The following is a 17,401-nucleotide window of genomic DNA, read 5'->3' on the forward strand; positions in this document are numbered from 1 at the left end:
AAGTACATATTTATGTAAAATTTTAAAAAGAAAAGAAAAAAATAGGGTAAGCATGAAAAAGTGACTACTTACAAGTATTTTAATCATCTCTGTATCCCCATGGAGCTTGTCATGATGTTATTTCCTGAGGAGAATTAAGAGCTTTGTGAATTTTAATGTACAAAGAAATTGCTTGGAAACCTTAACCAAGAAAAGTCACAAAAAGTTTGCTTAAGAACCTTTTATGTGGGATGTGGAGATCTTCATATGTAACAATCATCCAGGAGGTTATAAAGCAGATGTCCCCAGATTCACAATTTTAAAAGGCACAGTCACAGTGGTCTAATAAACTTAAGGAAAATAAATGAACAAAGAATCACCAGATCAAATGAATTCTCACTCAGTATTTTGTGAACAGTCTACAGCAAAGACGTAATGTGTCAATAAAAAAACAAGGTTTGCATAGTTAGTACTTAAGTTGTTAATCACAACTTGTATCTATCTAGAGGTATGGCAATCCCTATGGCTTTTTAGCTCTCCTTTACATCATAATTAGTGCTTAAGTTTCTCTTCCTTTCTCTCAAATGCTATTTTTTCCCTTTCTCTCATATTCAATTTTTTAAAACCTGTCCAATTCTTATCTTATTTCAAAATGAGTCACTGAAAAAAAAAAAAAAAAAAAAAAAAAAACAAAAAACAAAACAAAAAAAAAAAACAAAATGAGTCACTGACACTTAGTTTAGTCTAAGTTTTAGAGAGCCAATGACAATGTCTTTTTGCACTTTATCTCCTTTACCCAGAAGGGTAAGTACTTTACATTTGTTGAATATGCCAATAACAGTTACTGATAATGAGCAATGATCCTCATCCATGAGTTACTTCATTTCCTCATTTGTAAATGGGAATGATTACATCTGTTCTGCTTGCTTGTAATGTCATTGTGGACATCAAACAAGATGTTCATAAAATAAGTGTTTATTGATACTCAACATATCATGTGATTAGGCCCTATAGATACCAAAATGAATAGACTCTTCAAAAATCCCTGCCCTTCAGGCATTCACATCTAGTGGACAGAGACACAGAGTAGTGAAAGTAAATAAATGGTGATTCAAACAGCTGTGTTATAGAGAAAAATTAGGAAAATGGAGTTTTATGGAGAGGGCATTCAACTTTTAAATAGTAACATCACTGAAATATTCATGAAAAGGTGACTTTTTTTAGCAACAAACTGAAGGAGGATGAGAACAAGCAAGAAGCTTATTTTAAGAACAGTATTCTAGGAATAATAAAGAACAGAGGCAAAGGCAGCATATGTGATCTTTGGAACTGCTAGAGATGTGTGTACACGTATGGGTTTCATGCAGAGGAGTGCAAAAGTCCCAGCTTAGATATTCCCTAAAATGTAAATGACTCCCTTCTTTGAAAGCCTGATTCATCTCTACTTATGAGTTTCCTACCAAGAATAGCAATGACCTTCACTGCAGAACAGGAGTCAGTGGAGAGTTGTAGCTCCTCTTCCAGAAGTGCCTAGCAGAAAATTACCTTTGAAAAGCCTATTTCTTTAAGTGACATCAGCAGGATGGCTTAGGAGATAATTTTATATTCATTTGCACCCAGAAAACCCCAGAAAGAGTGTAGATGGTTTTCCCAGGACAGAGAAAAGATCAGGATGTGAGAATTTCGGATTTATAAAAGATACTGTAGGAAATTGGACTTAGGGGATCATTTGCAGAAAAACTCATTTGTTGCATGTCACTTAATGACCACCTTTGGGATCTGAAATGGTCTTGACTCGTGACCTCAGTGACTTGTGTGGAATCCAGAAATATCCACTTGAAAGTAGAGCAAAAGTTCTGCTAAGTGAAGGAAGGCACAAAAAAAAAAAAAAAAAAAAAAGATGATGAAGAACATGTGTTTGAAGAGAAAGAACATCACAGATGACCCAGCTGCCCACATCAGGCCAGAGTAAAAGCTGAGCATCTTCTGAACAATGGGTTCTGGGTTTAGTAGATTACAACCAGACAAAGCCTCTAACTAATGAGGAAAGAAAAAGCAAAGTAGTTTCAAAAGGACAGCACAAAGCTGCAAATGGTAAAACCTGGAACTAGGATTAACTATATAATAAACAAGGTTGAGTACAAAATAAGAGAGTAAGTTATCCATGTTCCAAACATATTAAGCATTTCAAGATGGTGACAGCAGGGCATGAAAACTAGCTTAACACTGTTGGAAGCAGGGTGATGTCAACTGCACCAGGTGCATACCTAAGAATCCAGGTGCTCCTAGAGCACAGGGGCTGTACAGGGACTAAGAGACAACAATGGGGATATAGAAAGAGAGCACCTCTGTGAAAACAAGAAGTAAAAAAAAGGATAAAAGAAAAAAAAAAAACTCAGGCAAAGATTCAGCCTCAGTGAGAATATGCCAGAGGGCAACTCTGCTCAATGGGCCAGCTATCTAGATGAATTTTGTAGCCCATTCAATTACAAGTGAATGAGAAAAAGACTATTTAAGATTAAGGAAAAACTCTTAGCAACAATTTATTGAAAGAAAGCTCCTTAAGTTTCTTTTTTTTTTTTAAATACAAACCTCATTAAAAATCGAATGAAACCATTGAAACTATGGAACCAAAACCACGATAAATGCACAAACTCAAAATCTTGCCAAAATATAAATAGATAGGTGAAAGATAGATGATAGATAAATAGATAGGTAGATACACAGATAGTTAATAGATTGATGATAGAGAGATAGATGATAGATAATAGATAAATGATAGATAGATAGACAGATAAGAGATAAGAGATAGATGATAGATAAATAGAAAGGCCTCACAGATTGCCTGGCTCCAACTATAAGAAATCTTCTGCTAGAGGAAGCTTCAACCCATACCTGAAAATGTCCTTGTTTTTTTCCATAGCAAGTAGAAATTTCCCCTTTCTTGGTTCTTTTGTACTAGTGACAGATCAGTAAAATATTATCCAGGGAGATCAATGGAAATCTCAAAAGCCTGTTGTCAGGGAAATTCATTGAGGTTCAAACTCAGAAGCTGAGAACAAGAGGCATTGCATAGGCATATTTCAAGCAAACACGGTGCAAATCGGTGTACCTCAGTTTAAGACTTTTTGCGGTCCCTTCCTGACTAAAAATGAAGAACATAAAAACACAGTGACTTACTTCTGGTTCTAAAATGTACCTATTTTCTCACCTCTGGTTAAGGACGTTCACTGAGGCCTTTCTAAGCTGTAAATGTAGCTGCATTTATACCAGGATGTGGGAGGTAAGGACAGGTCTTCAAGCAAATCTCAGAAGAATTTGAGAATAGCAGCGATGAGTGTTACATGGGGAATCATGCCTCTGGGATTAATTGGGACACTCTCAGATCAGAAAGCTAATCACATGCCTCAGTCTTACAGTCCCTAATTTCAAATTTCCTATTTACCCTAAGACCTCTGGGGAAGGCACACAAAAGAGATTCAACTTCAAATTTGGATGATAGGTTGATTTTTTTTTTCATTTTGTTCTTTCACTCTAAAACTATGTCTTCTCCTAAAATCCAGAGCTCTCAGAATGTCCCCTCTGATGAACGTCAAAGTCTTGGGGAAAGTGAGTCACAGGTAGAAAGGTGAAACACACAGGTCATTGTCAAATGCCTTGGTGAGTACTTCCTAGGTGTGGACAACTCTCAAGTAGATAATTCCACGTCCTCAAAATAACCCAAGAGGCAGGGACTCCATCGTGAACATTTGACTAAAGAGACAGAGGTTCCACTAAAGCGCCAGTGATGGACTAACACCCCCAGTGCCATAGAGCTGCTAAGTGGCAGGGTAGACTTCCATGCCTGTCTTCATGTCCCAAGTGGACTCCATCTTCAATTGTATGTAGCTGTCATGCCTCAACCTGCAGTCACACTTTGTCCTTCTGTCCATCGCTGGCTTTAAATATTCCCTGAACTTCCTCTCCACTCAGCTCCTTCCTCATTCCCCCCAGATTCAAGTTGTTCTGCCCATAGGAAAGGCTCAAATACATGTCTTCCCAAAAGAGGCTTTCTCTGTACCCCCTGAACCAAGACCTTAGTGCTCTGGGCACCCTGCCCCCATCCCAGTCTAATACACCCTGTTTAATTACCTGCCAATGTCTCTCTTGCCACCACGACATTGAAAGCCCATCTGGGCCAGGACCATGATCTCAGCATGTAGCCTAGGCCCTGGCAGATGATAGTTGATCAACAGATACTTTTGGAATAATGTAAGGAGTGTGCAGTGTGTACCTAATTCTGTGAAGACGCAACAAGTCTTGGTTATCCCCTCCCAGGTAACTTTGCATTTTATGGAACATACTTCTTTCTCTCATAAAAATGAAATCTGTAGGGAGATGAAATGGAGTAAGTGACTAATTTGGGTAAGAAACCACAGGAAAGAAATCAGAATGAGGGGAATTAATTATAGGCTTTAGGCATTGGACATGTAATATGTGCCAGATTTAGACTTAGCACTTTGCAAGCATGAGTCCAGTAATTTTTCACACAACTCCATGGGGCTTTAGTACTATTATCTTCATTTTACAGATGGGAAACTGAGGCTTATAAAGATTAAGTAACTTTCCTGGGCAGAAGCAAATTATAAATTGGGAGCCTGAGATTCAAACAGGCCAGTCAGTAGGGTTTGATATTGCGTTGTTGATAGTTTCGCCAAGAAATGTGACAAGCTCAACTGTGCTAAACTTTCTCCAGGTTCTCTGGCATTCATTCATTTGTTCATTCATTCATTCACTCATTCATCCACAGGGTTAAAAACATTCAGGGATAATTTTGTATTTACCACTGTACTGTCAATGTAGAGAATATAAGAGAAAGTGAAAAGATTTGTGTCCTTAAACAGTTTGTTTCGTGGTCGGTGGAATGAGGTATGCATATTTAAAATTTCATGGTCATGTTTTCAATGAGTAGAATTTGTGAAATCATTTTGGAAAGTGGTAGAGATAGAGCCTGCAATGAGCTAATCATAATGAAAAGGGCATAATAATAGTTTATTTATTCAATATATATCTATTGAGAATGATCTATATTCTAGGTTTGAGAAAAATACTGGCTTTAATATTTTAAATTGCCCACAATAGTGAGGAAAACCAGATATGAACCTTGTCTTGTGGAGTCGACAATCTGGAGATGACACAATTGTGAATTAATCACACAAATATACAGATTTTAACTCAGAGTTGTGAAAAGTCCCGTACATTAAAGATTCATGATACTGTGAGAACATAGAAGATAGGGCTTACTCAAAGAAATTAGCCACAGATCCACCAAAGATGGAGCAGGAAAAAATAGCTAATACCAACAAAGACAAAAATTGAAACTTTTAGTTTTTAACACCAAATTTAAAATGGGAAGAAAATTTACCTACACAGAAATAACAGATAATCTAGTAATACAATCTTTTCAAGAACAAATTATTACAGGCCAGAAAATTAAATATTTTCTACATGTTGAAAGAAAATATCAATCTATCTAAAGCCATACCCAAATGAATTCCTCCTTGAGAGTTAAAAATTAAATTGAGACAGTTTTAGAAAAGTAAAAACAGAGTTTCTCTCATAGGAACTGTCATTAAGGACTAATAAATAAGAGTATAAATCATGTAGGTGAAAACTTGACCCAAGATGAAAACTGTATGAAAAGAGAACAGTAGTGAGTCATTGACAAAAACGCTAATATTAAAGGAACATTAATAATATGCAACAAAATTATAATTACAGTCATGTGTGACATAATATTGCAACAGTTTATTTTTAAGTTATAATTTATTATCAATCATATATCATATACTTCATGACACCATATAAGATAGAAGCAGCAGTACCCACAATTAAAATACTTCATAATCCTTTTATTACTGCACACCAATATTAGTAATGAAGACTTAGGTAAATCATCTACACAAATTTAAAGAAATTTATTAAAAATAGAAAATACAGGGGATCCGTGGGTGGCTCAGCGGTTTGGCGCCTGCCTTCGGCCCAGGGCGCGATCTTGGAGTCCCGGGATCGAGTCCCCTGTCGGGCTCCTGGTATGGAGCCTGCTTCTCCCTCTGCCTGTGTCTCTGCCTCTCTCTCTCTGTGTCTATCATGAATAAATAAATAAAATCTTTTAAAAAAAATAGAAAATACAATGTATAATAACCAAACAAAAAGTAGACTCAAAAACTAAAAATGAGTTTAAAGAATGCAATTTAATTCATGGCAGGAGAGGGAGAAAACCATAGAGAAAATGCATTCAAGGACAAAATAAATTGTTAAAAAATATTCCTAAATATGTATCTCCACAATAAAATATGAAATTCAAGTTTAAAAGGATTCAGGGCCTCAAAGTCAAGGGTAGAAATGTACATAATAGGCATCAAGTAACCAAAAACAATTTAAAAAATACCACTGAAGATACATGAATAGCAGGAAAAATACACTTTTAGATTTTACTCCGCAAAGTTGAGAAAGTACATAATGATAAAAGTGGTAAAACTAGCTTGTTAATTGACATAAGATAATAAAAGGAAAAAATTATAAACATAAACAAAATCATAACCATATCTCTCAGTTTTTAGAAACAAAATATTAAATCATTTGTAGGGATATGAAAATCTTTTTAAAAAATCAATAGGATTGACCTTGACCTCATAGAAACCTGCTCTGCTCAGCTCCTATATCTTCTGAGAGTGTTTTTGACACCATTGACTTCCAGAACTAGTAGTCTCAGGAGAAAAAGCTGAAGGTGAACAGTAGGGTACCATGACATGGATGGATGTACAAATTGCTCAGTGGGATTGGACCACTTCTAATGCCTGAAGAGGGAAAAACATAACACTCCACTTTTGTTGCTATTTTCCCTGTGAACTCTTACATCTGCATGTGGCAGATTCAGGTTTGGGAATCAGACCAGCCTGGGAAGAAAGAAAGGATGAGCAAGGCATGCACAACTGATGACAAATTGCAACACATGCTAACCCCTCTGGGTAAAGAAGCCCTGTGATGGCAAGTACCAAACAAAAGGGCTGACACAGAGCTCAGTACAGACTACGAATAGCGTTTTTTTTCTTGTTCATTCTCGTAGCCACACCTTGGCCCAATAAAGTGGTATCATGTGCCTTCTGGGAAGATAACAGGCCTGAAATCTGGAGAATAAAGTATTTCTATACGTCTTAATTGTATCTTCTCTCAGAGACGCTTCAAGAAAATTCTCCAGTGTTCAAACTTCCAGAAAAGGGGTGGTAAAACTATTTTTATAAATATAGTCTACTACATCAAGGAAAGAATTGACAGATTGGTCCTACAAGATAGAACCAGAAACAGACTGATACAAATATGAAAGCTTGATACATGACAGAATTTTCACTCAAATCTTAATGAGAGGGATCCCTGGGTGGTGCAGCGGTTTGGCGCCTGCCTTTGGCCCAGGGCGCGATCCTGGAGACCCGGGATCGAATCCCATGTCGGGCTCCCGGTGCATGGAGCCTGCTTCTCCCTCTGCCTGTGTCTCTGCCTCTCTGTGTGTGTGTGTGTGTGTGACTGTCATAAATAAATAAAAAATTTTTAAAAAAAGAAATATAAACATTTAAAAAAAATCTTAATGAGAAATGTATGGAGTCTTTTTTAAAAAAATAGAAAACTTATTACTTTCATTAAAGATCAGAATTAAAGACTGTTTGCAACATTTATAATACCAGCAAAAATAAAGACTTAAAGATGAAATATTTCAAAGCGTTGAAAGAAAATACAAGAGAATATCTTTACAATAGGAAAAAGATATTTCAACAAGACATACAAAGCACAACCATAAAGGAACATTAAAATTGGAAGTCCGTTAAAATGAAAAATTTCTATCCCCCCAAGTGTGTCTGGCACAAAGTGAAGTACAAGCTACAAACAGGTTGAAGCACCGACATTGCAGATATCATTAAAAGGTCAGTACCTAGTAGACAATATGAAAGCAGCTACTGCAAATGTATGGAATAAAGATAAAACAACCCACCTGAACAAAGAACAAAGAATATAGACGTACAACTAAAAAAAAAAAAAAAAAAAAAAAAAAACCCCACACACACACAAAAACTCTGCAGTTAGCATCAAAGTACTTAAAAATGCTTCACCTCCCTTATGAAGCCATTTTATACTGATCAGATTGGAAGACATTTCGAAAGCCTAGCAATATATAGTATTGGCAAGAATATGGAGCAAGACCAATCTCTCACAGCGTTTTCAGGCAAGCACATTGGTAGAGCAATTTGACAATATCTCCTAAATTTAAGATGCTCTATTCTTATGAATCAGAAATTACCCTCCAGGAAATGTACATGAGAGGATCTCTTGAACTGGTACACACTGAGAATTTCAGAGGAAAACGCATTGCCACATTTTCATATTATCCAGGAATAAGAAAAATGTATTCATCTATCAATAATTCAACGAAGAGATAGACTGTGGTATATTTATATGGTACGTAGACTATCTCAGTGAAAATTGATGCTACATAATTCAGCATGGATGAATCTAACAATATTTCATGAAAATAGAATAAGTTGCAGAAAGATAGCATGTTTTGATTTATAACAAGTCTTAAATATGCTTAAATAACACTATGTGATTTTGTGGATACATAAAGACCAGCAAATATTAGGACTCTATATAGAGATAAGAAACACTAAATGAAATGAGACTTGAGTACAGGCAGTGAAGAGAGGAATAGAATCAGGCAGGGAAGACTCAGTTTGAGACTATCTGATTATGTGAAATGTCTGAAGCAAACTGGCATGGGTGAACACTTAATAATGATCACTTATGCTTGCACAGTTTTTTACATTATTTTCTATTTTTTAGCATGTGTTGGAAATGGTTCCTAATGAAAAATTAACAAGTGAAACCAGAAAACCAGTTTTATGATGGGGGTGGATATTAATTTTTAAAAAATTCTAAGGAAAATATGCCATTCCATCAAAACCCTTATGAATGAGGATTCCATCAAACCAGTATTATCACTATAAAGATATTTTTTAGAATAATCTTAGATACCTAAGGATCCTAATTACTACATGATCTATTTTGCCTATAAAGGCAAAAAGAAACAAGAAAAATAATGCTTACCTGCTATGGTTGAGAAGTTTCTGGAATTTAGTTTGAAAATTATTAAGCACTACAAATATCAAACGGATGATTATGGACATAGCATCATTTGGTATATCTGTCTTTTGCCTTTTGTTGTTTGTTGATTTATAGAGCAATAGCAATGACTTCAATCTTGTCTTTAATTTCTATGAATGTTTATTATTATTATTATTGTTGTTACTATTATTCACTGAGATGACACTTTAAATGCTAGCAAATATTTTGATATCTTCTTCTAAGTCTATTGGCAAATTATGGAAGGCAAAAAATATACAATGACAGAAAGTGACATGCTAATTTTAAATGCTCATCAAATGGCCAGATAATGAGATATACATACTACATACCTGTGACCAAAGTGTCTACTTAATTTAACAATTTCCTTTGGAAAACTTTCCTGATTGCATTTTTAACATCTTTGTTCCGCAGGCTATAAATAAAAGGGTTTAACATAGGACTCACAAAGATATAAAACACGGCAACAATTTTGCTCTGTTCTACAGATGTCTCAGAAGGAGGTCTCAGGTACATGCAGAACAGAGTCCCATAAAAGATGGTGACAGCCGTCAAATGGGACCCACAGGTGGAGAAGGCTTTGCGCCTGCCCTCAGCAGAGTGGATGCGCAGAATGGTGGAGAAAATGAAAATGTATGAGATGAGAATGATGGCTAGAGAACAGGTGAGATTGAAACCAGCCACCACAAACATGGCAGTCTCTTTGACATAAGTATCTGAGCAGGCAAGGACTATGAGAGGTGGGTCTGCACAGTAAAAGTGGTTGATTTCATTGGGTCCACAGAAGGAGAGGCGAAGCATCAGGATGGTCTGTGCCAGACCATTCACAAAGCCATAAATATAAGGGGTGGCAACGAGAGAGAAGCAGACACACCTGGACATCTTGCTGCCATACAACAGGGGTTTGCAGATGGCCACGTAGCGGTCATAGGCCATCACTGTGAGCATATAATAATCGGTGATCACCAGGGCAATGAAAAAGTGGAATTGCAGAAGGCAACCCAGGAAGGAAATGGCTTTTCTCTCGGATAAGAAATGAACCAGCATCTGTGGAGAGACATTGGTGGTATAACAGAGGTCCACAAAAGAGAGATGACTGAGGAAGAAGTACATCGGAGTGTGAAGTTTTGAGTCACTTCTGATTAACAAAATCATGCTAACATTGCCAAGCACTGTGATAAGGTAGATGACTAGGAAGACCACAAAAAGGACAGGCTGCAACTCAGCTCGATCTGTCAGTCCCAGGAGAATAAACTCAGTCACTGCTGTGTAGTTGTTCTTTAACATTGTGTGTGCGTGGCTTCAAATGAGGGCTAAAAGAAGGGAAATAAACGTTTCATCATGTCATCTGATAAGTCTTCTCTAAAACTTTAAAAATTTGCAACATAAAAAAATAGCTTAGTCAATGCAATTGATATTTTAAATACCTAAATTAGTAGAGAGCTCCTTTTATAAAGGCAGTAATATTTTAAATGCTTTCCTGAAAGTCTTCACATTGAAAAGACTTTACCTTATCTGCAAGATTTATTACATTAGTGCACTTAAAATGTCCTTAAATGTTGCTTTTTGGTGGGGGGACATGGAAATCCTTGCTTTCTCAATGTATTTTTGATGTGGTATATAAATCATCATCTGTTTTGCACAACTGAATCAAATGATACATGTCCCTGTAGAACTGGGTTTTGTCCTCTTGCCCCTCTTGACTAAAGATCATTTCAAGCATTTATTCCCACTCAGCAATGCATGTCCTTCCCTTTATGTGTCCTCTGCTCAGGTGGTCCTTATATCACCAAATCTTACTTAACTTTAAGACTCAGCATCGGATCTCCTTTGTATTGTTTATTATGCCAAAAATCAGGGCCAAAATTTGGTTCATGAGGCACAAAAGTCAATTATATTTTTAGTATTAAAAATAATAATGTAGAGTATATAAACTGTACATATATATACACACACATATATATACACACATGCAGACATATCTATGTATAAGATATACACATACATATATATCAGTGGTATCAATGGTTCATCAGAAGAGAAATTAGGGAAAACATGCATTAAAAGGCTCCCAGGCATGGGGGAGGAGAAAATAATGAAAAAAAGATTAACGAACATATCCACACTTTATAATACTTCTAACTCTACCTCCTTTTAACTCTCACCAAAATTAAAAAATATTCTATAACATAAACTCGGAGTTTTACAATACATGTAAATATTCTTGCTGAAATAATAATATTGATCATACAACTGAGACAAGACATAAAATAACTCAAGTGCATTTCCCCACATGTCTGTAGGTTGAAAGTACCATAAAGACCATCCTGGAAAACCTAAACCATCCTTCACTAACACACACCCAGGTGTGGAATGTTACACTACTTCTTACTAAGAGTTATGGGGCCAAGGCAGGACAGGGATCATTGTAAGGTACTTTGTAAATATCTCCAACATTCTTGTCCATTGTGTTGTCCATTGTTTTGTCCACGTGTAGTCCCATGTACGTTACTCTGCACATGTGGATTTTGGACTTAAAGATCAGGATAATAAAATAAAATAAAAATAAAATCACCTAAATCAATGTAATCATAATTATTTTGTTGTTTTGAATACTCTTCAGTGCTGGGGTGGTATTTTAATAAATATTCGCTTATTAACACGTAAATCAAGTGTCAAAATAATTAATGTCTCTTATTTGTTACTGTAGGGTTAATGATGCAATGCAAACTTTAACACTTTAGATAATTTAACTGAGTATTTTGTGGCAATAACTTTCTTTCAATGAAACAAAACATAACATCCTACGTGATTTGAACAAAGAAAAACTCAGAGAGAAGTATTTGTAGGGAGACAGATGTGGTTCTGGGGACACGTGAGGCTTTGCTTTCTTAACATTCACCCTCACCCTGAAATTTTCTCATATAGATGCTTGCTGGAACTATACGGGCACCCAAAGATTGTAGATGGTTGGTCTTTATTTCAAGAAGACTTATATCTCCTAGTGGGTGGTCATAATTCAGTTTAAAGTGGAAAAGATTGAGTGAAGGCATCTTCATGAAATGCATTTTTAATTAACTTTAAATAATTAATGTAGATCATAAACCTAAGAGTGGCCGACTCTCTGTGAAGGGGTACAGAGCATTATACAATAGGACGCTTATAACTATAAAGAGTAGCATCATTAACTTGGAAGGAATCAGATAGATTGTTAACACCACTCCCTAATTTTCTTCATGAAATAAGAGAAAGTATTCATAGCTAGGGTTTGACAGTCATCAAGGTCAACAGATATTGGAAGTCCTCAGTGAGACCTCCTCACCAGAAAGCCCACATGTCCAATTCCTAGCTATGGGAATTGATCAAGTTACCCATCTCTCTGTGTCTAAATTTCCTCATGCATAAAATTTGGTTCTCATAGAAACTCCCTTCTATGAGGGATTTAATTCAGGTAAAATTTTAAAACATGTCTGATATGTAGGAAGCACTTAATAAGTTGTAGCTATTATTATAATGAGTGGAAGATCCAGGTCTAGCCTAAAATAATCCTCAACATTGAGGTACCTGGGTGGGTCAGTCAGCTCAGTGTCTGCCTTTTGTTCAGGTCATAGTCTCAGGATCCTGGAATTGAGCCACACTTTGGGCTTTCTGCTCCCTGGAGAGTCTCCTTCTCTCTCTCTCTCTGTCCTTCCAGCTCACCACTCCTGCTGGCTCTCTCAAATAAGTAAATAAAATATTTTTAAAAATAAAATACCACTCAACATCAAAGTGTGAGTCTCAGGGACAAGAGTTTATCTAATCATTACCTATAGCCTCAGTGGCACCTAGAACAATGCTTTCCCAAATGGAGCCAGTCGATTATTATATATGGAATGAATGTCTTCTCCGGTCAGTTTTGTTTCCATTTGAAGCACTACTCTACTGAACATGTATAAATACTTGTACTTTTAGAAGATCACTAAAATTTAGATCAAGGCATTTGCTAATTCATCATAATATGTTTCAGCCCATAATTTTATTTGTGTTGATTAAAAGATTTATTTCTTCATTCCAAGCTATATTTTCATAAAACCAAATCCTACCTCTGCAAGAAGCCTGATTTCCCAATGATAGCATGGATAGAAGAACCTGAGGAGTTTATAACAGATTTGTCATATAGGGACCAAATCCCCATGGTTTAATTATTCCTAGCAGCAAGTCATTCAGACTATGTACAGCCACTATCTTATTCTCTTGCAAATCCTAAGTTTGTCGAGGACTTAATTTGGGCCTGTTCCCCAGTATCAACAGGGAATCAAATCTCCTGAGAATCATAAAAGAATGGAATCCATCATTTATTTTAGTTATGGGTGAATATCTTTTTATTTTTTGACAGGGGGAGTAATAGGTTCTCTTGTTTACAACATATAAAGTAGAATGGTACCTAATATACAGAGAAAGATTTGGAGTCTAGAATGCCATTGGTAGATTGACTAACTTCTGTTGAACATGGGCGAGTTATTTACTAATTCTGAGCCTTGTGCTTTACCACTATTATTATTTTTGAGATAGAGAGAGAGAGAGAGAGAGAGAGAGAGAGAGTTAGAGGTTTGGGGCAGAAAGAGAAGCAGAGATAGAATCTCAAGTAGGCTCCACGCTCAGCAGGGATCCCAAGACTGGGCTCCATTATAGGACACTGAGATCATGACCTGGTCCAGAATCAAGAGCCAGATGTTAAACCAACTGCGCCACCAGCTTTATCTTTTTAATAGGAATAAGAACACATGGCTATATGTGTACTATGGGAACATTATGGATATACCAGTAATATAAAAATGTTTGCTGGTGATTCTCCCTTTGTCACCTCACCCCACCCAGGCTTTTTGCCTTTTCTTCTCTTTCTCCTTTGTCCCCCTCAAGTTGAACCCTTATGGATCACACCAATAGAGCTCCTTGGGTGTCCAGTTTCAGGTGAGTTTGGCCAATGCCAGAAATCAGCAGGGTATCAGAGGTAGGAGAAAGAGAAAAAGAACTCTATTTACTTCCCATTCTCTCCCAGATGCACAATGAAGGTGCTAGAATGGCTGCATCCTTCCAAGCAAAACTCCTCCTGAGCTGTGTGTTGGGAAAGAAGGTGGCCAGGGACTTGCTTCCTGCTTCTAGCTCTCTTTGGGTGGTGGTTGTGGTCACTGCATGCTCATTTCAGAACAGGGGATGGGCTCTACTTTCTGCTGCTAGCTTCCAGATGCTTCAACTTCTTTGATCAATTTCTGTAGCTTTGCCTGTATTCTGTGTCCTTTCACTAAATTCTCTCCAGGTAAAGAGTCTGAGTGAAATGTTGTTTCACACAGCATACTGTGTCCCTAACATAGGCCTGAGCAGTATGCGGTAGTTCTTCATACTGTTGCAATGGAAGTAGTAGCCGCAAGAATGATTATTCATTTTGTTATAGTTTGGGGATAGATCTGGGTTTTGAAGATTCTGGCCTGGAGCTCAAAAAAGACCATTGAGTTACCCTCTTTCTGGATCCTGAATCAACTGAGGACTACACATAGGAGTCAGCTATTGTTCATAGCAGCATTGTTGCAGGTAGAGTTGGATTTAACAATGTGGTTTAAACATGCTTTTCTGTTCCTTCCTTCTGAATTGAAGTCACCAAGCATAACTCTTGGTCCTTCTTTTCCTTTCCAGAGCCATGGCCAGTCACCACACCTGATTGATCGAGTTGAGACATGTTCATGAATCACATAGAGAATTAGATGACTTGTATTGTCTGCGTGGCAGCAGCAAAAATCCTTTCCATAATCTCACCCATCTCCCCTCACCCTACTTAGATAAGTGTGTGAGGGAAGTAGTAAGAGGAATTCAAAAAGTCCTTTAAAACTTTTCCCCAAAGTCCTTTAGAAATCTCTGCCTCGAGACGTCTGGGTGGCTCAGCAGTTAGGCACCTGCCTTCGGCTCAGGTCGTGATCCAGGACCTGGGTCGAGTACCACATAAGGCTCCCTGCAGGGAGCCTGCTTCTCCCTCTGCCTATGTCTCTTAGTCTATGTCCCTCTGAATAAATAAATAAATCTTAAAAAAAAAAAAAAAAGAAATCTCTGCCTCAATCCTTGTTACCACAATGGACACCCCTTTCATCTGTTTATGCATACCAGGAAAACTTTGTCCCTGACTATTATTCCCTCTTAGTTTCATTCTTTCCCAGAGACTAATATCATTTTCATGACTTAAAAAAAAATTCTGCCTTAAATTTTTGTGATTTTTAAGAATCCATTTATTTCATAGAACATATTGAGTGAATACTACATGAAAGGATTTAAGTGCTAAAATCCATAGAATCTCACCAATCACAAAATATTCCATATGGAAGTTATTTTAGAGATAATTAAGCCAAAGCACATGTAAGTGGTTAAGTCAGTTGAGTGTCAGATCTTTGGTTTTGGCTCAAGTTATGATCTCATGGGTCTTGAGATCACTCTCAGTGGGGAGTCTGCTTGAAGATTCTCTCCCTCTGCCCTTCCTCTTTCTCAAATAAATAAATAATTCTTTAAAAAAAGACTAATTAAGCCAAGTATTTCATCTTACATAGGGGTAAGCTAAGGCTGAGAATAGAAAGTTAAATGCTCAAAGTCACTTGGTAAATTAATGGATGGTTTCATATCCATATGGCTAGTTGTCTCTAGTTGCTAGTTTTCAGAAACCACTAAAGATAGCATTTAGATTATCTCTAGCTATTGCAAAATTTACATTTTTCTTTAGCATCGATACTTTCATATTTTGTCATTCCTTCTTAAATTGTTAGTCATACTTAGTACAACTAAAATAACTGATATCCATTAATACTGCTCTATTCTTTATATATACACATGGTTGACACATATAACGTACATAAATGGGACACAATGTTACATTAGTTTCAGGTGTACAACATACTGATTTGACAGCTCTTATATATTATGCTATAAATAATATGTATATGCTATCCTAATCCCAAGTGTAGCTACCATCTGTCACCATAAAGCACTATTACAGTATCATTGACTATATTCCCTATGATATACCTTTTATGACCATGATTTATTCATTCCAAAACTGGAATCCTGTATCTCCTACATCCTTTCCTCCATTTGTCCCTCTCCTACTCATTTCTCCACTGGCTACCATGAGTTTGTATTTAAGGATCTGTTTCTGCTTCTTGTTTATTAATTTCTTTTGCTTTTTGTTTTTTTTTAGATTCCACATATAAGTGAAATCATATGGTATTTATCTTTTACTATCTGGCTTATTTCACTTAGCATAACAACCTCGAGGTCAATCTATGTTGTCACAAATGGCTAAGTAATATTCTATTGTATACTTATATGTTTTTTCTTTATCTATTCATCTATGAAGACTTGAGTTGCTTCCATATATTGGCTATTTTAAACAATGCTGCAACAAACATAGGTGTCCATATATGTTTTAGAATTAGTGTTTTTCTTCTCTTTGGGTAAATACCAAGTAGTGAAATCACTGGATTATACAATATTTCTATCTTAATTTTTGAGGAACCTCTGTACTATCCTCCACAGTGACAGCACCAATTATTAATCCAGAGTGAATGAGTGTTGCTTTTACTCCACATCTTTGCCAACACTTTTTTCTTATCTTTTGGATTCTAGCCACCCTGATGGATATTAGGGGACATCTCATTGTGGTTTTGATTTGCATTTCCCTGAAAGGTAGTGATGTTGAGCATCTTCATATACCTGTTGGTCCTCTGGGGATATAAAAGAGGATGGAAAACACCCAACTCTGCAAAATGAGGAGAGAAAAAAAGAAAATGTGAAGGAGAAAAAAATCACAAAACAATGATAGAGCCCTGGTAAAAATATGCTAGAGGATAACACAGGTCAAAGGTTAGCTGCCTAGGTGAATTTTGTAGCCCATTCAATTATGAGTGAATGAGAAGACTTTTGTTTCCAAAATAAAGGAAGAAAAGTTAATAAAAACTGTTAGCAAGAATTCATTGTAAGAATGGTCTTTCAGCTTATTTTTTATATGAATTCAATGAAAAAACTAATGAAAATAATAATGTTAAGACAAGATAAATGAATCCACTCAATCTTACCAAAAAAACATAAGGGGATCATAGATCTAGCTCTCACTCTAAGGACTTCATTTAGGGTAAGCTCTATCCCATGCCTTAAAATGTCCTTGCATTTCACTATGTTAGTTAGGATAATTATTGTTTGCCTTTCTTAGTTCTTTTGCACCCATGAAACGTCTATA

The 17,401-nt window shown here is 36.4% G+C and overlaps 3 protein-coding genes across 3 annotated transcripts in view; all 3 read right to left on the reverse strand.

The window, feature by feature from the left end:
* Positions 1–17,401, reverse strand: part of LOC140612769 (olfactory receptor 5M3) — a 144,931-nt gene that overhangs the window by 43,034 nt on the left and 84,496 nt on the right. The window lies entirely within an intron of this gene.
* The window catches only part of LOC140612768 (olfactory receptor 5M11), a 104,069-nt gene that overhangs the window by 2,175 nt on the left and 84,493 nt on the right, over positions 1–17,401 (reverse strand). Inside the window, exon 3 of the mRNA XM_072790833.1 lies at positions 73–124. The gene's annotated coding sequence lies outside the window, so the exon portion shown is untranslated. The remainder of the gene's footprint in view (positions 1–72; positions 125–17,401) is intronic.
* LOC140613424 (olfactory receptor 5M5-like) lies at positions 9,502–10,437 on the reverse strand. Its single transcript, XM_072791951.1, has one exon. The coding sequence runs from the start codon at positions 10,435–10,437 to the stop codon at positions 9,502–9,504; it is 936 nt and encodes a 311-aa protein (XP_072648052.1).

Source organism: Canis lupus, chromosome 21, assembly GCF_048164855.1.
Source record: "Canis lupus baileyi chromosome 21, mCanLup2.hap1, whole genome shotgun sequence".
In the NCBI taxonomy this organism is placed as follows: Eukaryota; Metazoa; Chordata; class Mammalia; order Carnivora; family Canidae; genus Canis; species Canis lupus.